Source organism: Grus americana, unplaced genomic scaffold (genome assembly GCF_028858705.1).
Source record: "Grus americana isolate bGruAme1 unplaced genomic scaffold, bGruAme1.mat H_46, whole genome shotgun sequence".
Taxonomy (NCBI): domain Eukaryota; kingdom Metazoa; phylum Chordata; class Aves; order Gruiformes; family Gruidae; genus Grus; species Grus americana.
Genome location: NW_026561367.1, coordinates 37,537 through 63,565, shown reverse-complemented (window position 1 = coordinate 63,565; position 26,029 = coordinate 37,537). Strand labels below are relative to the sequence as shown.

Below are 26,029 nucleotides of genomic sequence, written 5' to 3'. Positions count from 1 at the left end.
TAGCTGTGGAGCAGTGCAGTGGAGGTATGTATTATTTCTGCACTGACCCATGAATTATAAAAGTTAGAAATTCGTTTTGTGCATTGGAAAGCAGTGTCTTATTATAAAGCACAGGTGGATGGAGAAAATTAAACCTACTATCTGAATTAAGACCTGTCTAAATTAAGACAAAGCTTACTAATTGACAACTTTTGCAGAGTCAAATTGTGTTAGAAAACATACTGACTGGCAAGGAGAGCCCTAGATTACCAAGAGTTCATCTCAGACAGCAAGAAGTCATCAGAACAATGAGATGATGTGACTTCTGAATGATGCAATGCACGGCTCCCTGTGAAGTCAGCTTTAAGGACAGGTCATGAAGGTAGCAGGTGACATCTGTCCAACCATCCTGCAGAAGAATGTAGGAGTGCTGAGCTGACTTCTTGGAACCCAGTTCTGAAACACTGCTGAACCTGCATTAACTTACTACAGGAGTTCACAGCGCTTAGATATCTCACTACCTAAAGATGCTGAAAGTAAGCCATACAATTGCATGAGAGTATATATGTATTGCACTTGGAAATTTAATTCTTCCTGCTGAGTCACTGTACTAACTAAACTATAAAAATTTATATAACACACATACACACACAGAGCACCCACATGTGGCCCCTTAAATTAAAGCAAATTTAAGTTATTTACTGGTCTGAAAGTATTTACTCATTTTGCAAATACTAACAAAAAAAAAGTATTGTCCAATTAAAAGACTATATCCCACATAGCTGGTACATATTTTCTTATATTACTTTATGACTTTGTATTAAACTAAGGTATTATGTTCATTACATCATAAAACTGGTAATAACCCATGTTGTTCTCTCGCTACATTTTGTACACTGTGCTCAAATTTAAGAATTTCTTTTTAAACTAAGTTGAGATGGAAAGAGTCTACTTCATATGCAGTATCCATTTTGTAGCTGAGACATTCAGATTAAAAACTTACTCCTATCATTGCCACGTACAAATACGTGGACTAACTCCAAAGGAGAGTCTGGGCAACAGTAGGATAACTTTGGTGGGACACCATCCTTGTCCAAAGGTAACTCAGGCAATCTTCAAAACTCATGGTGTCTTCCTCCAGTAGCAGTAATATTGCTTTGCTTATTAATTTATTATTTTGCTTATTAAACTACGCAAAATACTTAAATGAAAAAAATAGAATATACATTTACAAAATAACCTGATTCTGTGGCATCGTTTGTATATTCCTTGTTAGAACTTCTTACTTCTCTGAGGTGATGACTGCCCAATGTGAAGGAATGGTCACAGTGCCTGTCCTAAATATCCCCAAAAATCTAGGTGAATTGCTGACTGACTAGATCAGCAAACTTGTCTAGAAAAAGAGCTGCCTTTTGGCTTAATAGAACAAAGGCTTCACGAGAAACGGAGGGAAGCAGTGAAGGGCACCCATCTTCCACCGCAACCAAGCAGGAGGTCAGGGTCACAGCACAGCCCGGTGCTGCAAGCTCCCTTGTCCACAGGGGATGTCCTCAGGGAGAGCAGCTGAGCTGCGGGACAGGATTTTAGCGAGGGCAAACAGATCGATCACCTTCGCTCAAAGACTTTGCAAACCCTTCCTGCCCCTTTCTCACAAAGCTTTGGTTGCTCTACAGAAAGGTAGTGGCACGTTTACTTCAAATTTTTATGACAAAATACTGTTCTGGCCTGGGATCTGCTAAGTTTTCTGATCTTCCAAACGTCCCAATTTCTTAATAGCTGAAAAATCTTTCAACAATGTTAGGGCTTTTAAATAGCATACGCAGCATACAAAACCTTTCTGTGTCAGCATTCACAGAGCTACTGAAGAATTTGTTTCTTCCTTCTTTCCCTCAAAGATATACCTAAAAAACCAATCTTCTGAAATAACAGATTATCGAGTTTCTGGAAATTACTACTATGAATTTCTCTCCTTTGTTCCTTAGTTTACTACTTGGTTTTAGTAGATGTAGGTCACTGACAGTTAAATCGTAAGGTATTATTTAAGCAAATGTACTGAAAAACACATGGCCCTGAGAGAAGCACCCCGTATTTCTATCGTGGTAAAGATGTCAACTAGAATAACTAAACATACTGCAGTAAAATAAAATAATAAAAAAATTACACCATTAAGCCTTCAAGGTCCAGAGACAACTTTCAGTGGATGATTTGAAGAAAAAGAAGTTAACTTGATCCAACCTCCTTAATAACCAGATGTTTGCAATCATCAAAAATATATCTTTAGCTGAGCCAATTTCTCTGTTCCAAAGCATTCAGTTTCTAAGAGCATTTACATAACAATATGTGACATCTGAAATGCTTAAGGCCACCAACCATGGCAGCACAAATTACAGTCATTTTTCAATACTCCGCGCAAGGTGCACCACTTCCAGCACCGGCATCGGCTGCATGCTGCACTGGTTTCTGCGGCGGGACACCATCAGCATGCACCACAGTCACAAACGCTTCGTAGCCTTTGGAGATTCATGCTAACAGGTAAACGAGGCCGATCTCCTTACCCGCCGTAGGCTGGAATTGGAGGGGGGGGGGCTGCTGCACGAAACGTGTTGTACACCGTGCGACCTCGGCCTCTTAGATGTGCGCCTCTGTAAGCAGCAGCTGCAGTTGCAGCAGGGTAGGGAAATCCTGGCACTGCGAAGAAAAGAAGAGGGATGTAAAATATTCAGATCAATCTAGTGCTGCAAACCACGGGTAATGTACTAGCGTGTTTGCGCTTGTATTAAAGCTTGCCTATACCCGGATGAGGGAGTTGCCAAATAAGTAAATTATTAGTCTTTTAACCAGAGGCCTCAGCTTTTTACACAACATCTTGGTATGTAAGCAGGAGACAGCAAAGCGGGAATTCAGATGGCAGCATCACAGGTGGCTCTGATTCTCGCAGAAGACACTCATTATTAAAAACAATATTGACTCTTTTAGCCAACACTGCTACCAGGAGACTCCTGAGGTCCAGGTCACCCGGTTCAGGCTCAAATTTATATCACCAGAGACACTGCCATCACGCTATTGCATCTGCCTTCAAAAGGCACCCGATTTGAGTGGAGGTGAGACGTTAGATGAGGAGACCTCCAGCGATCTAAATTATCCAGTGATTTTACCAATCTAGCAGAGCTTTACTTTTGTTCCAAAGTTGATTAGTAACTCAGCCTTAATTGTGTACCACGGGAAAGAAAGACAGAGCAAGAGTTTTCTCGGATTTTGGGGGTGTACTTTGTCCATAACAGTACTTGTTATTTCTTCAAAGGCAAGAGTTGCGTAGTTTGGAAATACCTATATGAATTCAGATAATATTCAGACCCAATAGAAAAATTTAGACATGTAAAAAAGAAATTAACTAAGATATTTTTATATTATCATTGCAACTAAGTGTAAACATTGATTACCAATCTATGTGAGACTTAAAATATTTTAATCAGAAATTGAACAGTAATATAGTACTACTTAGAGGTCTGGGGTTTTTTTCTGTAAAACGTCTGCAAAACTTCTCTTTTCATAATTTTTAATTGAAAAATAAAAGGGAAGCTTTCCACTTTACTTTCTCTGCTATTTTTTTTTAACTTATACTTCATTAGTTCATTTCTCTTTTGTACGTATATTTCCGTCCTGTTAGAACAGGTATTTTGGAGTTAATTCCAAATGTGAGACAGAAAAAAAATCAAATCCAGCTCTGTTGGCTCTCAGGTTACTTCAGTTGTGCTTCACTGTGTTGAATATTTTTCAGTATGTAAATAAAGAGATAAAAGAAATAAATATTGCTTAGCAAAGCCCTAATAAGAAGCAAGCAAATGGAAGTAATGATGTATAAACTAGTAAGTTTTTCAAATCTGAAATCTGAATTTATTTCGATCCGCATTTGTCTTTTATCTGTTTTAGCATTCATTTTTAAAAGAAACCTTGAATTTGAAAAAGAAAATGAAAAATTCACAACTTGTAGATGTTGCTGGCTAAATGCATGAAGGAAAATACTGTAATTATGGCGACTTCTCCATTACTGCCTTGCTACTGCTAGGTCCTTCTTATTGCCAAAAAGGTTGTACAGTAATTCTGCAAAGATCTGCATATCTGTGATACAACATAAAACAACCCTATGGCAATGCACTTAAATGAAAACAGTCTTTTAAAAAGTGCAAATACCGTATTTTTATTCCTCTTTCTGTAAAAAAAATACGTGTCATTTAAGAAGGCTTAAAGAAATAGAGTCATGGAAAGCATGACCCCCCCATTTTTGGGGAGAAAATGAACATATCTATCATACACTTGGAAATTTGGATGCGGCAAGTACTTTTGCATATGCAACAACATTGAATATTGAACAGTATAAATACAGCAGTGCTAGAATCATGACCTACTGCTCAGACCACGTAACTTCTGTCCTTTTCATTTTCAAGTAAACATCAACAGTCTTGCATACAAGTAAGTACAACGTGCATGTGAAAATGTAAAAGATAGTCTTCAGTGGACTAAAGATATAAGCAATCGTTACAGTAACGAGATCTACAGGCTGCGCCGTAGTTCCTCTGATAGAGTGGACTGTCTCCCCATACTAACAGATAAAGAAAAGCTGCAATGCTCTAATAAAATTTCACTGATGAAAATTAGCACTACATGAGAAAAACACGAGGGTTGGACATCATGGCATCATTGTTCACTTCTGTCCCTTAGAGAATGTATTTGCAAATGCCACAAGCTGGAAACTTCCTGTCTCGGCTTAAATTAGGTGATGCACACAACATACATTTTAAATGGCCACTTATCATAACTACGATCACGTCTGTTACTTCGGTAAGAGAAACAATGAAGTGGACTTGTACTCTTCAGCACAGAAAGAAGTGACTGTGGGAGCTATGACAAAGCTCCACAATCGTGGATAGTGGAGAAAATACGGGAAAAGGTGGCTCTTCACACAACCTCTAATTAAGCCGCCATGGAACTTTCTGCCACTGGATGTTATGGATGTTAAAAGTTTAAAAGTTTATGATTGAAAAGGATGAACAAACAATTTCTCTGCAGAGGAACAGTATAAAGACGTCACTTCTGATTTACAAAAACTCTCCAAATCGGACAAAGCTGACAGAATGTTCTAAGAACTATATACCTACACACTAGCTCCAGTCTTACAACCTTTACAATCCAGCTTTTGCTCCTTTCCAAATACAGGGTATTGGATTAACTGCAGAACTGATCTAATCCAGTACGATCAGCTTTGTTATCAGAGTAATGTTTAGCTGCAGTCTGCCTGCATTAAAAAAAATTACTCCTTTGCACCTACTAGATGGTCATTTCTAGAAGTTTCTCCAGTAATTTAAGAGTTAATTTGTGCCTTTAAAAACAAAATAAATCATGCAAATAAATAAAAACAAACCAACCAACCAACCAACAACAAAAAACAACCCCACAACAAAACAGTGCTGAGAAGAGTTTGCTTAAGTAAACGGGGAAAAATGGACTTGAGAGTCTGGCCAGGAAAACCTGAAATCTGAAATGGTGGATATCTTCAATGATAAACCTGAAGGCTGGTATTCTGTAGCTAGCTTTAAAAACCTGTAGTCTTTAGGGACACTCAAACTACCAAGATTTAAAGAAATTTCTTTGAGCTAAAAGCCACTGACAAAAAAATTAATGAAGACTGACAACCTTTGAGCAGTTTGGGCAACTTCTTTGCTTACACGTGCAGCTGTAGGTCTCTACACATTGACAGAAAACGCTTTCACAAGAAAAGCAGAAGTAGTGACAAAGCAAACCAAACCAGTTCAAAAAAAGTCTAAGCTCAAGCAATGCAAGGTATCTAACAGTGTTGTGGGCTTGCAATATATGGTCTGGAAAGTCCTGCTCCAGGATCTGTCTCAGCAAATAATTATTTGTAATTAACATCTATGTTTGGCAGTATTGAAAGCAGTTGTCTTCTTTCAGTGAAGGGCTCAGGGTCCCAGACAATCTTTCTGCTCTAGAAGGTACTGTTTGAAATTAGCTCACCAGTTCCTCCATACAGCCGCGCACCTTACACACGTGGGCAAAGAAGAGACCGATCTCTTGATTTTCAGAAGAAACGAGTAAATATAGATCTGATGAAAACTAACCGGAATTGTGGAGAAGTTGTATGGGAGATGCTGAAGATAAATCTCTATGAAAGCATGAACTCCTAAAGTGTTTTGTGAGCATTTTTTTCTTCCTTTGAATTGTACCACTCGATCCAGCTCTCACACAGACATTTTAAAATATATATTTTGCAATAATTGAGCATTTATCCTAAATATTCTTTAATCTTCATGGTGGTCACACCTTGAAAAGAATTACAAGAAGGGCCACCGACCTTAAATCTTTGACAGTGAATGGTTCTCTACAAAGAAATGTCACTGGAAAAGCACACTGCCCCCATCAATGAATAAAAAAAGAACAGAAAATATTTTTTTAAAATATTATTACATTTTTATGAGAAAGAAGGCTTTCTCTTATGAAAGAGGAGAAAAAGCTAGAAGATAGAGATAGCAGGAAGAGTCAGTCCATAAGTGTTTACCAAATCCAGAACACCTAATGGAGGTTCAGCATTCATGGGAGATACGAAGACAAGACAGTGACTTCTATCACTTTCAAAGGATCTGCAACACAAACGATCTGTTAGAATGAAAAGCCTGAAGTAATTTAACTGTTTTGCTATGCTTGCCTTGCACTGCCTCCTTAATAAAATCATGAAGCATAAAATGCCTAGAGTAGAGCAAAACTCTAAAAAAGCTTGTAGAAGCAATTAGGAGAAGGTAGAGCAAGGATCTGGAGTTCTGTCAGGAAGAGGGTAAGACACGATGGAAACTAAGCCTGAGCAATACGGAACTAAGAGTAGCATTGCAAGGTCTTACGATCAAGTGAGCTGTAGAGTTTACATATAACAGAATTATATCCATCCCAAAAAATTGACGGGTCAGTCTGAAAATCAGAGTATCTAAAAACATGCCTTCTATTTCCAGGCAGTAATATTAAAGATTAAGATTAGAGGTAAAATAATCAACAAGATAATGTCACCCTAGATTTGAGTTCAGCAAAAAAAATTATGCTACTTCAGCCCAGCTGAGAAATCAGATGGTTAGGAATATGTAATAACCACAGAATTTATTTTCCTACCAACTTTTTAATATCCTCACCCCAAAATAACCAGCAGAAGTGGCACCATTAGAACACAACTGAAGAATGGACTTCATAAAAACAATTTTATGAAAAGGGCTCTCCCATCAGGAAGCATTAAGTACTATTAACCAGCCCCAAAAGAAATGGATATACTAGCCAGGAGGGGTAAAGATTTTAATGACTTACAGTTTGTAGGTCAACCTTCCTTAGTGCCTCAGTGCCCAACTCCTGAAACTCAGTCAGTGAAAATGCTATTATAATGGTGTTGAAAATGTGTTTGACTTTCAGCAGGGAAGAATCTGAATCCACTTGTAAGCAAAAGTATTTTAAATTTATCAAAGTACTTTGATGACTGGAATTCTTCCGATCTGTGATTAAAAAAAAAAGGCAGATTTCTCCACCCACACATTGATGATAGGAGGTGACAATATGAGGTTAAAAAGGAGACTTTTCTAAGGACTACATATAATCAAATATCAAGGCAGAGAAACAATTTACATTCTCATCTAACAGCCCCATCAATTCTGTAGTTATTCATTCGGCTATTCAAATATGAACGGGACTACAATGGCAACAACAAAAAAAATCAGTTCCTACAGTGGAACTCCAATTTTACGTTTTCAAATTAAAAAAAAAGAAGTGTGAATAAAATATATGCTGTTGAAGTCGTTGGTTTTGCTTAATGTAATTATCAAAAAGCATACAGATCATCTTGTACTACAGCCTCAATGAATTTTTTTAGGAACAGTATGTTGGTAAGATTCCTTCTTTAAACTTATTTGTTCTATTTTTATATTTAAGAGGATAAAATTTAAAAAAAAAAAAAGTATTATTACAATGAATATTGTCCAAGAAGTCCTCTCTTCTGGATACACTTTGTAAACATGGAAACACTGTCAGGGTATCTCCTTCATCAAACTTCAGTTTAGACCTCAAACATGAAATGTGGTCAGCAAATTGCAACATTTAAGGAAATAAAAAGGCCTTTGGAAATAACAGGATTCATGTTAGCATAGCATTAAAATTTAGGTAACAAATAATTTTATATAGAAAACAACTACAAACATGAGAAAAAGAAGAGGAACTTAATCTTTGTGTTCCCAGATGAAATTTAATCAAATCTTCATTTCTCCCAAAAGATGTAATAGAAGCATTGGCTTTATTCATTTTTATGAAATGAACATGACGGGTAGGGGCACTTTATAGGCACCATATCTCAACATATGCCTTAGAAAACAAAGACTGAATGAACAATGACAAAGTTTGAGTTCCCAAAAGGAGGAATATAACCTGGTAAAAAATACTTAAGGGTTATGCACTGTGTATTAAAGTTTTAAAGCTTTGGGATAGATGGAAGAGTAGCAGATGCAAAAAACAACAGGGGGCAGATTTTGTATCAAAGCCATAAAAATATACAGCCATTTTAATGGGCAATTATTCTTTGCATTTGTGCTGCGGTTTGAATTTGTATGAGAGTGCCATATGCCTCAAAAAAAGGTGTGCCATCAAAATGGATGAACAAATCTACCTCTCATCACTCCTCATCTCTCCTCCTTTGCGCAAACTGTCAGGTCATCCGCCATCAAGAGTTTTCAAATGTTTTATGGTGAAGAATTTTAATGCTACATCATGTTTGAATCCGTTCATAGCTAATTTACTGCAATGTAGTTTAACTGTTAGAAAGGCAGGGAGACACATTTACATTATCCCCATAGTTTAGGAGGATCCCTGTTGAGGAAACACTTCACAAGTGCTGGACAATAAATTAAAACCAAAGAGATATAATGGGTAACATGCTGAGAAAGGCTAAGCAGAATAATCTATATGATATTATCTGAGATTTCAGGAACAGAATCAGGAGTTTATCCCAATGGATGCTGTGTAGTGAGTTTTCACTTCCCCGTAATAGTAGTATTACTTGGCATTCTTTAATAGCATTGCAAAAACTGTGTTAAAGAGGATGTGTGCGGATCTTTGCATTTAAACACACGGTCAAAAGTGCACTGCAAGTAAAATCTAAGCTCTGTTACCACAAATTTTAACGTTAAAAGGGTCTTAAATTATATTATATATGTATTCTTAAAATTTCAGAGTAAAAGAAAATCTTTAGAAAGTTCGCAATGTTTAAAAATAGCAAGCTGAAAAGACATTTTTTCACCTGTCGCTGTTGTGAGATGATTATCCCTGGGGATCTAGTTGTGAATTAACTAAACGGAAATCTGCCGTATGTGTCAAATACGGTCACAACCAGTCCCTTCCATTTCTTTGATTCACAATCTATTTATTTTTTGAAACACATACTTAAAATTAGAAGAACAATGATTTCCTTACTATTGTACAAAAATATATGTCAGTATTAAACCCCGTTGTTTAGGAATGAATAAATCTGCATTTTGGACAAACTGTTACTTATAGGACATTCTCATTTGAAATGCATTGAAAAGGAAAACAAAAATCTCTAATTAATGTACAAGTCTAATCACCATTCTCCACATGGAAGAGTAATTTTTCACTGTTCATTTGCTCAGTGTAATCTCAAAACTGACATAACAGAAAAGCAATGGCCTATAAATCTGCTCTCATTTGTTTCTTTAATATTCATATTCCATTGAACTACAGCTGCTTGTTGCTGCAGTCTATTACAACATGCAAAACTGTCGATAAAAATATTATGAAAGGCAAGATGTGTTTCTTCATGGCTCTGTGTGCCATTTATTTTGAAAAAAAATAACAATAAATGACTCATGGATTGTCCCTTAGTTTGCTGCACGCCGGGCGATTAGTGATTAATTACCTTGCTGCAAATTGACATGGCACAAGGAAATTGACACAGCTCTGATTAATTAACTTTTTATGCGAGACAGTTACTTACAAAACACTGCACACTGTAATTGAATCCCTTTACACAACACTACTGCATTAAGTTTCCAGTCAAATCCAAATTAGCACAAAATTTTACATACGTTTGGTGATACTTTTTATGATAAGGTGTCCCCTGAAAGATTACGTAACTGTTTCTAGAAAGAGAGGACAGCTGCCTTAAGACACGGCTTTCGACTATTTCATCCTCAGACACATGAAAAATAAGATTTGTATTTTTCCGTACCAAATCACCAACATAATCAAACCTACTCAAAAAACGTAGAATATTTCAATCAAAAGCAACCTCCTAATTAATGTGCTTATTATTATGTTAAATTGTAGGAAGACACGTAACTGTTCTGACAAAACTTGCTATTTGGTTACCTCTACCTTAAATTTGTTTCCAGATCTAACTGATCTGTATTTCAACAATGACTTGCACGTACCAAATTCACACTTAGATTTCCTCATAATTATTTTAAGTATATATGGAATTACTCATTTTCTCTGCCCTCCTTTGTTTCATGTCCTCTCATATACCAATAAACAAAGCGCCATTGGTTTCTACGCATATTGACACCATTATCCACCAGGAATTTATAATCTTTGGAGCAAAATCTTGATGCCAAAACCTGGAAACTGTCTCATCTTTCTGCCTAAACTTTTCACTGTGAGGGTGACTGAGCACGGGTTCAGGTACCTAGAGAGGCTGTGGAGTCTCCATCCTTGGAGATATTCAAAACCTGTTTGGACGTGGTCCTGGACAGCCTGCTCGAGGTTACGCTGCTTGAGCAGGACGGGTGGACAAGGTGACCTCCAGAGGTTCCTTCCAACCTCGGCCGTTCTGAGATTCAGTCCTTTGGTGATTCTGTGGTTATCAGAAATTCCCATATATCGCAACCTTCTTTTACAAGACTGTGTATGCAGCCACCTGAATCCCTCGGACATTAAGGGATTTCTCTTCTACCACAGAAAAAATGGAGGATGCGGAGGGATAAAAAAGAACAGATTGAGAATTTTTTGCTAAAGTTATGTAATTACATCAACCTACAACTTTGATTAAAAAATGCTATAATTGGTGGTCAAATTACTCATGGTGTACTTAATAACAAAATAAGAGCAGTGCATAGTGGATGTTACAAAGAATACAAATAATTGATGTACAAAGAACAGTTGAATTTTCACGAAATTACTAACAAACAAGAAAAAGCTCAGTAGATAAAAACAAACAAAGCAACTAGGCCATAAAGGAAAAGAAACAGAGGAGATCAGAGAAGCCACATCTGATCTTAAATTAAAGAACAATCTTCAAATATAGATGATCAAACTGATCAATAACTTGTCTTGTGTTCCTGGGTGCTGGACATCTACAAGTTCCAAGCAAATGGAAAAATTCCCCTGTGTCTAGCCTAAACACCGTTTCTGAGACAAAGTAAAAAGGACATTGTTGTGGAAAACTAGATGAAGAGTAGCACTGCTACTAAAGAGATAACAAAATTTAGTAATTTGAATGTTTATGCAAGTCAATTATGTGGTGACAAGAAGTTCTTTCTGGATGACACAAGGATTACTAAAACTCAACAGAATTATTAAACTGTAAAAAAGAACACTGTCAGAACATTGTTGTGTTGGGAACAATTTAGGCAGGAAGTGATTGAGGAAAAAAAACAGCTAGTTAACCTAATCTAAGCCATAACAGAAAAACTGTCAAAACAAAGAACAGCATGTGCAAAGAGTCATATAGATATTACAAATGGTAGTCCCTCAAGAGTACTTACTATTTGTGAAATTCAGGCTGAAGAATTTTGCTGTATACAGCATGGTTTTAAGAGCCATGACTTAATAACAACTGTCACACAATGCAAGAAGGAGAGTGACACCAAAGTCGTTGTTTGAAACCGAATCTTACAGGCTAAGCTGAAACCCACAAAATTAACAACTTTACATCTGACAGACAGAATGACTTGAGATGTTCCTACCTAGTGAAAGTAAGACAGCACCTAGAATGCAAAGCCAAGGAAACATCAGGAGCCTGCAGACAGGACTCTACACAAAGGATCCTATGTACAATAACAACATAGTTCATGATGCAAAAAAAGTGGTAAATGTAATTCTCCCTATTTAGCTGCATACTGAGAGAAGTCCAAGCAATCCTACCGGCCTAACCCATGGGTTAGTCATGAGTACTGCCAGTGGCCAAGTGCCCTATCTCCATTAACAGGGAGGCACTACGTTAAGACACGTGAGATGTCCAACCGTCCTTGGTCAAACATGATTTTTATTAATTGAACTAAAGGACAAAGATACTCTCCACAATTCACTATTAAAAATATTATGCACACATTTCCAGTCATCTCCCACTATCCAGGTGCAGGATGGTGTATAAGCTAAAAAACAAGTCAGTGGCACCCAATTCAGGATGTGTCTGTCTTCAGGAAACTCTTAAACATGCTAGTTCAGACACACTGCAGATTAACAGAGTAAGGATAAACAGCAAGGCACTTAAAAATAGATTCGCAGGAGTGAAATGAAACCCATATTTACAGATTCTGGGCAACTGCAATGCATCTTACTGGTGACTTATCAGTGACCATTTAAAATACTGATAGACACAAGGTTAAAGGACAGTTAGCCTGAAAACGGTTACAGAAGGACAATTATAATAGTGATAAAGAACACAAAAAATGTTGTAACAAGAATTTCAGGCAGTGCTACCAAAACTCCAAAAGAGGTTCACTTTACAGTTTATAAAGGTTGGTACTTAAATCAAGAATATAACATAAGATGTATGGATATAATTTTACTCAATTTCGCTAATTTTGTACTATTTTCATAACTATCTGACTTAGAAGTCAGTGGAATTACCCTGCATTCACATTTGAGTAACTGTGTTCAAAACATGGCCTCTGGTCCAATGCGATGGGCCAACACAGTTTCAAAACCTTCTAAAGACATTTCAGCGAGAGATGACATCAATATTTTTCTCTGGAAGTAATACATGATTTTTCAATTTTTTACACTTTTAAATATTCAGTAATGAGGTTTTTGTACCCTGGAAATGATACGTGCGATTTCTCTACTCAAATGTATGGACATTTCCCTTTGGGCAGGATTTTTGCACTGTTTCAGTCATGAATCTCAGTCCTACAATGGTGAAGTTGGCTTGACCACAGAACTCCTTTGCAGGGTGCTCTACCTTTTTCCTATGAAACAATAACATGCAGACACAACCACAAACACGTAAATAGAGTCTACTAATACGTATTGTAATTGTGATGAAGTCATCTGCCACTCCATTTTCATTTAAGAGAAAACAGACCAATTAAAAATTTAGTTTGCAGAAACCTTTTTACATTTAATTCAGAAATACTGTAACACAGGCAAATTATTTATACCATATGAATACTCATTCTTTAAACTGTTCCTGACCCATATACCAGTTCAAAATGGCAAGCTTACTAAACAGTCTCTCCCTTACCAATAACAGTAACATCACAACAAATAAATTAAGAAAAACTACAACAATAAAATCAGAACAAAGTAATCACTGATGTCATTACAATAAAGCGTAAGTCCATTTGGATCGAATACGGTCAATCACGTCTTACGTACACAACCCAGAAAAGGATATACCGAATGCCAGCAGCACCTACACTTCACTTGCTTGGAGTCTCAGGATAATACTATCAGAAGACTATCATCATTACAATATAATTTTCAGGTAATTACATGTGTGCAATGGAGTAAACCTGACAAAAATCAACTGAATCACAGTTTCTAAACTGAATGTTTCCACTAATGATTCTGCTCAAAAGCACACTTTAAATTTTTATTTTCCCCATGTAATATTCTCTGTACTGGAAATGTCCCACAATCTAAATGTCAAAGGTCTTACTTCAATTCATTAGTAATGGCACGGAAAAATAAAACCTGAAATGTCTTCACTGAAACAAGAACCATGACAATAGTTTCATACAGCATTTTTAGGTAGTTCACTAACAGTCCTAAGCCAAGGAACCTACTTCTAAGCAAGGATATTCAACAGACATATTAAATAGACAAGCTTTACTTAATTTTCATTTCTGTAGCATGAGTCCTCAAATGAACTAAATCCTACCATTGGATGTGGTATTTATACTTAGTATTTATGAATTTCCTTATTTATTCCATGCATATCAACAAAGCCCTGAACTATCCTCCACCTATGAACTGAAACAAAACACCCACAAGAAAAAAATACTACATGAGTCTGTCATATATAAGTATTGCTAAGTTTTTAACAGAGAATATAAAAAGCAAAATTCCCATATCATATAATTAATACTTTAAGCTTCTGTTATAGATTTTCCTCTTCTCCCGGTATATAACACATAACTTTGGATCAGTAGCATTACTGGGATAATTTAGGAACATTTCTAATGCCTGCTCTGAAGTAATGGAATGTATTTTCCCGATTTAATTTAAAGGAACTTAAGCACTAGAAATATTTCTTGTCAAAAATACTACGGGACCAAAGGTTTCCAGGGAATTTTCCGAAAGAAGTGCCTTCCCACCTTTCAGAAACATCTCGTCTTTGCCTTGTTGTTTGCTGGTTGCTCATAAGCTAAAATCCCAGGGCAACATAGTTTATTGTTTTAATATCTGTCTGACGCAAAGCAAAAGTATTCTCTGGTGAGTGCTTATCTGTCACATGTACTTCTGTGAAAGGAATATCAAGACAAATAAGATGTTCGAGGACATATCATGGGATTATGAATTTGGCACTGACTGAATTCTGTTTAAAAATAGTTGAAATGATAAATACAAAAATATCTACACTGATATTTAGAGAATGAGAACTTGAAAAGCATTGGGTTTTAAATATTTTCATTATAAAGGGTTTATACTATTTTAGTATGAATAGAATATGAACACTCAAGTCCATAAATGGGACAAACAAAATAAGAGGAAAAAATATTCATAATTGAAACAGTTAAAACAGTAAAACTCCATTGTAATGATACAATGGACTGTGAACTTACTTTGTATTAATTAAACTCAATGTAATGGCATTTTCTATATTGAAATGAATAACCACTGATCTGGAAATTCATTTAGACCATTAGGTTAATTACAGAAACTGATGGAAGTTTTATCAGACAATTACAATTAAAGAACACGAACAATGTGGGACAGATTTATAAGCATTTGTACCACCTCAATCATTTTTGCTGAATTCCACCACCACTTCTTACAAAATTGTAATCAATAAATCAATTAAAAAATGGACCATCAACTTCATTTGCCCTTGAGTAAGATAAAATAAATTAATATTTGATTTCTGCATTATCATATTTTTCTTCTTTTAATTCTACTACTTTATTGCAATATGAAAGATTTATTTATTTTTAATAAAAAATGAAAATTTATGGAAAAAGCATGTATATTTTGGAGCTGAAGATTAAACAACTAACATTTAGAAAACGTAAGCTAAAATTGACATCAGTTTAAAATGTACTCATTGAAGTCAAGGCAAAATTCTTTTTCATGGGCATGCAAAACATTTGGAAAATACAGGCTTTCATCTGCGCATCATTCTGAACAAAGACATATGGCAATTTACTATTTTAGCGTATATGTGAGCTATCCAGGCCAGTGAACTGTCCCTCTAATATACGCTCAGAAAAATCTGCTAGGAGTTACGTACCTGATAACTCAAGTATCTTTATTTTTACTTGGAGCTAAAATAAAGCCTAAAAGTTGCAAAGATCAAAGTTCTGATTTAGAGAGTGAAAAACATTCAGCTGCCTTTGAACTTTCATTAAAATTTGTCATCTCTCTCCCATTGCCTTCCATGGGACCTGGGTACGCACGACTGTAAATTTTGGAAAAACACGACGCACAGCTTTAGGCTGGCTTCCTCGCTACGCCAGCTAATGCTTAGTGAGCCTGAGAACGTTGATAAGCTGTTCCAGAGCACAAAGTTCTCTACGGCAGGTGCGTCTCCTTTTCCGTCCCCTGCCGTGAAAGGTTATCAGGGGAGGTTATCACGAAAATGGGAGCCAGGCTCTTCACAGAGGCACACGCTGGGAAGACAAGAGACAACAAACGTCACGTGAAAGAAGAGAGGTTTCCATTGTCAGGGTGTGCAAGCATTGGAACAGATGACCCAGAAAGGTTGTCCAGTCGCCATCCTCAAAGGTGCCCTGGTGCAACCTGGTCCTTCCAACCTATATTATTCTATGATTCTATGACTTCATGTCTTCCTTCTTTCCCATGTTTTGGCTCTCATTAACTTCTCTTTCATTCACATTTTCAGGCACTTCTACAATATAGAAAAATGTGTAAAATAGGCACTAAACAGTTTTTAAAAATCCTTGCATAAATTCAGATTCATATTTTTAGCCTTTTTTAACCATACATACCCAACTATATTACTGTTCTTTGTAGAACAGTGATACAGATATTCAGTGACAGAATTCTTTCTTCTTTTGAATCTCCTTTTGTCCAGCAGGGTCTTAATATTCTCATGGATCCTATTCTGGAGTGGCTTCCATTTAGAAAAGTTCCAAAATTTTTCTTGACATATTTCTTATTTAACAGTAGATACAAATTTCTTCAGGATTTAAAAAATTCCTGTGGAAGCAACTAGTCTAAAGACGTGGGGGCAAAAAGAGACTGTCCGTTACGTGCAGCCAAGCTGTTTGATTTACTAAGTTTCAGTGAGATATCACGGGCCTCTAGGAAGCTTCCAGCGAATGCTTATGTACTTCCTGGGACATAGTGTACTCTAATCTTTACTTTCCGGATCTATCTTCTTCCGGTACTTGTCTACATTCTGCATTAGGGTAACGATGAAGGATTTAACTGAAATCACTTGTATTAGTTCTGTCCTCGAGATGCCAATAGCCCAGGAATCTACAGCAGCCAAGATGAGACCATGAAGTTCCTCTCTTTGGTTGTCTCCATAGGGCAAAGAATCTGTCCCACCAAGGGATGTGAACACATTTGCATGCTGAAACTATGCTTTCCACATAACAAATTATCTATTCCCAGAATAGATGTGCAAATGAAAAACTGATCCTGGTCCCATCTTCTGCTTCGGCACAAGAGAACAGATGAGGCATGAGAGACTATTGCTACTGATTTGTTCCACTGCTTGCGGAAGAAACAGCTCATTTCTTTCTGTACTATGCGAAGGGCCAGCAGTGATGGAAGGAAGCAGAGCCATGTTTCCATCTCCTGACATACTCAGAGGTGTAACTAATCACTGTACTGGGAAATGTACAATGTGATACATAAAATATATCCTGGGGAAATAAAACATCAGAAGGGAAAGAGTAGCTCCAAGAAATGCACTGTTCTTTCTGGCTAGCCAAAAAAAAAATGGGGTAAAAGCATTCAGAGTCATCAGAGACTACTAGTGACCAATACAATTAAAAGTCAAGAAGCTAAACGAGAAAAATAAAGCTAGCCAAATTGAGAAAAGCATATTTTATAACCGTGTTTCAGTCCTTCATTCCTTATAGAATATAACTCAGGAGCAAAAGATGAACAGTCAAGTTAAAGACAACAACATAGCTAAAAATGGGGACTATCCTCTTCCAAATATCTGAAAAGTCCTAAATGCCATTAGCATTTAATAAAAATCTCAGCTGACTCTGTCCCTTCTGTTAAAACAATTACAAATTTAAAACCTCTTAATCCTTACATTGTAAGCTGTTCTAAAATATTACATGGTCATAATACCGGCAAGAATAAATGATTAACAAATTGTTCAAAGACGAAGGCTGCAATATTGTTGTCTACATGGAATGATAACAGTAAAAGCATTAGTCTCCTAGACAGTAATGTTGACTTATCAGTTATCATTTCAATATTACAAATGTGCATAAAAAATGAAGATCTTTAAAATAATAAAAGAAAATGAGACAAACTCAAGCTTCGTTTCTATTCACTTCTTAGTAGAATTTCCTATAGAAATGAAACTATTTTACATCTTTATTGAAAGTTTTGTAATAAGGAGAAATAAAAGAAACCCTAATTACAATCATTAGTAATTGTAGCAATTTTGTATTATTAGGAGTTGTGACCCTGTAGGGGAAACTACGTTTTGGCAATATGAAATAGCATACATAATACAAGAAAAATCATGACGTGCTGACACGCAGATTCAACAAAGTGTAATAATTTCTACGGCGAGGGCTACTAGCAATCTCTGTTACGGAACTGTGTACTACACGCTGCCCAGTGGGAGGCAGATAGGCAAAGTCTGTGTACTTACGTATTTGGCATAATTGCAAACAAACGGGTGTTTGTTAGGATATCATTATTCAAGGAGCACCGCTGCAAAATACGATTTTTCGAAGGGATTGACTCGTGAGCCATAATGGAAACAGTGAAGTATAGAGCTTAGCTAGCTATCCAAGGACTATCTAGGGATTTAATAATAGTGGAAATACCATACGATGTAAACAGCAACCCCAGAAATACATTTTCTAGGATAGAATTCAGTGAGATAATAGGAGCAACAGGGTAAACTTAAGAAAGGCTTTATTTAGAGTCATTTCCAGAAAATGGAAAACAAACACTGCTTCCCCTCCTCCAAAAGAAGCTCCCTAACAGTGAGATGAATGAAAAGTTTGGATAATTTTCTAGGAAAAGAATTTCGGTCAAAGACTGGTATTACAGTCAAAAAGAAATAGTGCATTAAAAATGTTCAAAAAGGAACATTGATTTAAACAGTATTTCATCTCTGTGTTACTACAAGGATTAAAACCCCCAAAACACTACTTGGGAAAGGTGACAGTACAAAACATTCTTGGAGCATTTGGAAGCAAATGCAGATTTAACTGATAATTTCATTTCCAATTTAAAACACTTCCTATATTTTCTTAGTTCACTCTGTATTTGTAGCCTCCTGATTTGAAAGCAGATCCCATATTTCTACCGTAAAAGCAGCAGCTCTAGGGATGATATTCACAGTCTTTGACAGGAGAGAGTTACATGTCTGTAGAGATGATCACTATGGAACTCGTGTCCTCATTTCTGGTTTTAATTAATAAAAGAAATTAATTATTTTAGTAGTCTAGATAGGCTTTAAAAGAATAGAATTGCATTCTAGATTGAATACGATGTTCATAAAGCATATCCAATAATGTTGTTAAAGCAGACAATGTAAAATATTTCCTTTACGGAGGACCGCTAAGAACACGTAGCAGACGCTGCTCTTCACCCTAACTCAGCCCCCGCCAAGGATTTCTGTCCCATTCGGCTACGGGCTTCTCGTCTGACTAGATCTCAGAAGGGACGTCAGTGGTACCACCAATGCAGTCCAAAACGCTCTGAAGAACTGGTTCCGCTTCTGCTTTAGAATTTGAGAGGACACGTTGCTACTCCAAAGTTTCGCACCGAAAAATGGCTGATGGCAGCACCTATCATTTCAGCTATTTTATATTGTTATATTATTTCTTTGCTATTTTTATTAGGGCAGCTTTTGATAATTCAAAATACCCACTTGCACACAGTCTTTTTCCTTTTGTAAAAAAGACTTCATATCTATTCGCTTCCTGACACAATCAAATGGTGCCACAATATAAGACTTTTTGTTTATTGTATCACAGTTGTGACCAGGACAGAAAAAGAAACACAACTTCATCTTCTACATAAAATGCAGAGTGCACAACAGTACTGGATTCCAAAAAATTTCACCGTTACTGTAGAACTTTCAATCATTTCTGTAGAACATTGCAATATACATAGTGGGGTTTTTTAATATATAAATAAAATATACTTTGAGGATAAAGATGCAACTAAAACCACTGAATTATCTGTTGACATTACTTACATACGTTTATAAATACCACATTTACCTTAACAAGAGCTATGGGGGAAATTCACATTTTTAGGGGGCTTAATTCACATTAATGTGCTTTTGTCACAAAACAAAACAACAAAAGAGCCGCAGGACTAGCTTACTTGTGGATGTGTATACTAGTGAACTGGGGGCACTGTACACGGGAGATCCCTCCTGGTTTGCCTGGCACAGCAGCACCCTGCCTACAAGAAAGAGAGAGAGAGTGGTATCTGGTTTTGGAACACTCAAACTAAACCTCAGTTTTTATCTCAAAACAGAAATAAAGTCATAACCGGAGCAGTGCGGCGAAGCAGGGGCACTTTTTGTCCTTTGACTTCAAAGCAGAAAGAGCCCAAATATAACACGTACAATTTTACATTTGAAAGAGCAAAACACAGACATCCCCCAAAATACAAACACCCTTTTTATCGCCTGGGGAAGCCGGCGCGCGCCCCGAACATTCGCAGCGTGCGCTGGTCCCTGACCCGGGGGCTCTCTCTCCCTCTCCCTGTCTCCGTGAATCAGAAGCTGCCTAGTTAGCTCTGCTGCTACGGGGAGCAATCAACCCACCCGCACCACCCAGCTACTAACTTCTCGTCTCCCCAGCTGGGGCTGAAATAAGAGCCTGCTCAAGCAAACACAGCGGATAAATCAGACCGCAAAGTTCTCATATACGGCCGTTAGGCCAAGTATGACCTCAGGTACAGCGGTTCAATTAACCCTCGTGCAGGTCATTACTAATACATGTGAAGAATTGCGTATTTTTTGCTCAAATGAGAAATACATAAACACAAGCTAACTTCCAGCACATAAGCTGGACTCAGGATTAAGAACAAAATGAAATAAAAGAAATTAAACCTTTTTTTTTTTTTTAAAGAAAAAAGTAAAAGTAATAACCAAATCAATTTAAAACAACACTTTTGCAATGTATGTTCATTTTGAACAAATGACAGAAGTTGAGGCTTATTTCCCGGGTTTTTAAAATGAACTTAAATAAAATGCCTTACTATTTCAGCATCTTTCTTACAATTATATTTTGGCAGTCTTAGCTAAATACAGATTGACCATTGATTAGAGGTAGGAATAAACTTCACACTAGGAATAAAACTTCTGCACTTCTGGAATACAGTCCATGAGGAAGAGCAGGATGCGACACATCTGTTTTTGCAGATGTACGTGTATATATGTGTATATACACACACAAAATGATATATATACATAGACTGACATACTTCAAGCTGTCAGGATTTATGAATCACACAAATTCAAAAAATTTACATTTACATGAAGATTTGTGAGACTTTAGAAGTTGCACATTGACTTACAAGCAACGTAACTCAACAGAGTTAAGTCAAATGTGTTTGGAAGGATAAGATTCGTTACAAATGGAAAGCATGTTTTCTATTCAGCATTACAGAGTAATTCTCAACTTACATTCAGCTGCCAGACCAGAGTACCTTCAAAAATTTCTGTCCTTAACCAGTTCTTTGATTACTGCTTGCAGCTGTCCGTTGAAGTAGAAATACGGGAAATACCGAAGGAAAATAATTTACGCAATTTAGCTAAAACTGTGAGCACTGGACTCTCACGAAATGTGATGCTTCTAACCTTCCCAGACAATCGCATACCCTGAACTAACGGGATTTGGCGATGTTTGCTTTCTCCCGGCCATCTATTACTAACCTGAAAGATAAAACAAGCTAAAACAATTTTTTTCCCCTTACTTTAAGAGAGCACATAGTTGACTGTATTGATATCTATCTCAGCCTTCCAAAAACATCCACGAGTGGAGGCTGTTAACTGAACATACACCTCTTGAGATCGCAATGGCAAGCATCCTTTTCAGGCTGGTAGACAAGCAGGACCTAGAACACGCTCACTTGACACTAGGAATGTACACATCGGCATAGGGATGTATTTCACTCCACAGAGGCTTCCAAACCTGCGCTACTACAGAAGCCTGCAAACGATCGCGCGCTGAAGACGGAGGCATTCATCCAGCTGAGTGAAATGCGAAGGAAGGAATTCTTAAAACCAGTCGTTTTCATTAGGTTCTAAGAATAATGTAACTATAATGTCTTCAAGTACACTGAGTAGATATATAAAGGTTTTTAGAAATTGAAGATTATAGTTTATTTATATTATTCAACATAAATTGTAGATGATCTTCGCTTGGTCCATGGTCCATAGGTATTTTCCTATTCTTTACAGCTAACATTCTTACATTTTTTCTTATTTCACCTCATACTGATCTGATTTTCCCTACTTGAGTCTTCTAATTTCCAATGAAAGCACTTCAAAACAGCTACTTTTTTCATCCATGCTACTAGAGTGTATTTAATTTGTTGCATAGCGTTTTCTAATTATATTTTGACAATCTGCCTTTGAATTTGTACATAAAATTAATACTAATACCTAAAACACTATTATTAGATTTTGTTATAAAAACATGGAACTTTTTAATCTACTTTTGTGAGAAAAGATTATTTCTGCAGCATCAAATTTTGGTATTAAAAGTATTTAAATTGTAATTAATACAACTGGGGAAAGATTGAATTTTTTACAATAAGATCTTCTGTATAAATTTCAGAACATTGAAACAAGCTATAAATTCCCTAATGAAAAAAAATAATATTATTTTTCCTCTAGAATACCAAATTGTAACATGACAGAATAAAGGGTGTTGGGTTGGGGTTTTTTGTTGGGTTTTGGTTTTTTTTAAGAAAGAGGATTTAAATATGAAGTTCTTAATATTTCTGTTCAAACTGTAATTTAATAATATCATGGAGCTGATGAACTTCAAAAAATTACAGTCATGCAAGAGTTCAACTTTAATTCTGCAATGCCTTCTGTACCGGTATATGTAAGGCTGGTATTTTCTCCCAAAGAACAGCCCACGTGCTTTTTTGCTTTTCTCTAACACAAGCATCTACTACTTTGGTCACAGCGGATGTGGCCAGTGACACACAATTTGGGAGACCATCGGCAGGAACCCCTCCTGAGTAACTCCTTCAAAAGGATCAGCCTATCTGTCTGATGGGCGTAGTCACTCCCGGCACACCGGAGAGCTTCAGAGAGACCGGTGGCAGAAGGGAAACTGAGGCAGCCATGCTGCCAGGCGTAACTGGGCAGAGCAGGCTGCGGCGGCGGAGCAGCGGGGGGCCGTGCCGCACACGACAGGTAGCTGTGCTGCGGCAGGGCACGGTGGTGTCAGCTGAGCACCACGTACGACTGCAGAGATCCCGCCCCGCCTGATTCACCGCTCATCCCTGGCGTACAGGCTGGCAGCACAGACAAAACCGTACTTGTCAAGATCAAAAAGTATTCCCACTCGTAATTCTCTTCCTCCAAGATTTTCTCCTGCAGTCCATGATCAAGAATGTACTGTTTGATGAGGTTCTTTGTTGAAGCACTATAGTTATTTTGAGAAAATAATTACTCTAAAAATATTCAGGACTGTGAAGAAAATGATGTGAAGTCATTAATATTCTTAGAATATCAAAAATTCAGTTCCCAGTGGTTCCAAGATATTTGACTAAAAGTATTTTTCGATTTTTTTCATATTTTCAAAAATAACTTTTTGTGTATAGTTCTTATCTACATGATTTATATAAATTAATCTGCAGAGCATAAGTAGAAATACCAATGTACTAGTGATGATGCACAGACTACTCACTGGCTCATACATGAGATATGACAAAGTCCATTGTATTTCTCAAATACTCAGGTAGCTAAGAAGAAACACCCAGGATCAACAACAGGAGGAGTTTCCAGTAAATTATAAAGGATTTTAAACCACTCCTGCTAAAAATAGCTTTTAGGATGAACTGGAACCACTGTGTGGCCAGCACTACAGACAGCTTAAAAGTAAAGAAATAAGTTTAAGAGAATTTGTACAACTACCTGGAATCTTTTATGGCATCCTTTGTGGAAGTACAAATTGAAACATTTTCAGCAGAAAAAACCCAGATATACCATTACCGAGAACTTGAATTTACAACGCATCACCTCCCAGCATAAATGGCTTTAGAACCTTTGCTCGCGAACAAAGTTTCCAATTTACCATGCTGTTATTTATTCCCCCAGGATTTGGGGGGGATTTACAAAAGGGAAGAGGACAGAAGTTGCACCGTAGTAGCCCGTTACCTTCCAGGGTAAAACCCCAGCAAGTTACTGAGACAAAGGGGGAAAACTGATTTCCTGCTTTCACTCTGGGGATCCTAACAACCACAGCTTCGTGTGAAGCTCTTCAGACACCTCTGAAGATGACACTGGTGCTGAGTCCTACGTAGGGTACAACTCCCTCCATCATAACCAGGGTAATCAGACAAACATTCTCAGTGGCAGAAATTAATAAAGTCAGCATCCAGGGCTGGTCTGCATTGGGTATCAGTGCACAGGTAGCTAAAATGAGAGTTTATAATCTAGGAACTAAGGAAGGAGATTTAGTGACGATTACATGACTCTAATCCATTGTGCGCTTGGCCTCCCAGGTAAAGCAGCTCTTCTTTACACACACTTCTTCTACTGCGCTACCGATAACAGCCTCTTACTGCTTTTGGCAACTAAGTACCAGTTCATGCATTCTATAATTCTAGTTACCAAAACTCAAACAAACCCACAGGAAAAAGTGAATAAAAGCTAAAAATATTTGTGTCTTGTTTTGTCTATATTATTATAAAATGTTATTTTATTACTCTAATCTAAACGCTGCGTTATTTATTAAATTCGGTGATTGTTATTTCATTTTCCCTTTCTCCCAATACAGCTGGAGGTGACATAGCCCAATCTTCTCTCAGTCATTCTGATCGCCGTTTTCCTTCCTACCTTTCGCAACAACTGTTACTCATATATACTTAATTCCTCTTCCATATACAATGCATGAAGAAAACTATAAGGCTGCATCTCTCACGAACACATCAGGAGATTTGCTAGTGTACCAACGATCCTCATAAACAATCCAGGTCCGCTCTTGATTTGCTGTCATTTAAGATTGGCCTTTCCAGACAGAAATAGCATTATCTTTGTTCTGGTCTGAAATATTGTTCTATGATGGGTTATTTCAAGATGCGTCACAGAAACGGATCAGAAAAACCTAACTAAAAGGCCACTGTTATACAATAACAGCGTACGTTAGCTTCTATTGCTCCGTCTGACTCAGGAATTTAAAGAGTATCTTGAATACGTAATAGTTGTTAAGTGTTCTCTTAACCCTTCATTCTCTATAGTCAAACTACATGGCCTTAGTATGCTTTTAAATATGCTGTTAATTCCAAAAAAAGTGCTACTTGACTGTCTTCAGATATTTGGGATCTTTCTATAAACGGAATAATACTCCTTCAGATTTTAATACAACCATTCATGGACGGTTGTGTTGACACATTGAATTGTTTCCTCCATTTTTAACAAGGGACAAAGTAGCGTCATCCAAAAAACCCACACCTCCTTGCTTCCAATATGTTAAAACCACAAACAAAACTTATATTTAATTCCCTCAAAATTATATATGGAGTTTCACTTAAACAAGAGAATTGCATGGTAGTGACGAGAATCTAAAGTAGTTGATGTCCAAATGAGTTCTGTAAGTCCAAATCAGTGTCTCTATTACCTTCTGACAGCAAACCTGAAATACATTCAATTATTGAATATCTTGTGTGTACTTTCTACAGGTAATGAGAATGAGAATCTGTGCTCTATACATACACTGATTCTTGTGTAGTAAGTCCCTGATTCACATATAACCTCACACAGGTTATTAAAAACAGGGGGGGAATATTATTAATGCCAGTGGAGGTATGTGTGTCTAAGATATTTTATGGGATCTCTTTATTCAAAAATTCTATTTAAGATGCCAGTTATCCTTCCATCACTTTTCTAAGCATAGTGCATGTTTGTTTATTATCACCTCTCAGAGCGTCACCAAAACACTCAGTGACATTAGGCAACGACTTAGGGAACAGCAACGCGTGTTACAACATACATAATTTGTAAGCCATCCTTCCAATTACTCTTTACCAGTCGTATCATTTCAGGGTTTTGGGAAACAGACCTCTATCCCCTGTTGTATACGTTCAGCACCCAGTACAGTACCAAGTCACTTACTGGGGCTGGTAGGTTTTTATACCGTGTAAGTAAAAATCAGACGAGCAACAAAGTTTGTAGCTCTGGTAAGAATTTTCC

At 37.0% G+C, this 26,029-nt stretch overlaps 1 protein-coding gene across 1 annotated transcript in view; it reads right to left on the bottom strand.

Annotated features, from left to right (window-relative positions):
• The window catches only part of LOC129200318 (RNA binding protein fox-1 homolog 1-like), a gene marked incomplete at its 3' end in the record, with an annotated part of 64,949 nt that overhangs the window by 6,702 nt on the left and 32,218 nt on the right, over positions 1–26,029 (bottom strand). The window contains 2 exon segments of the mRNA XM_054811645.1: positions 2,535–2,667; positions 19,972–20,052. Coding sequence (XP_054667620.1) covers positions 2,535–2,667; positions 19,972–20,052 — 214 coding nt within the window.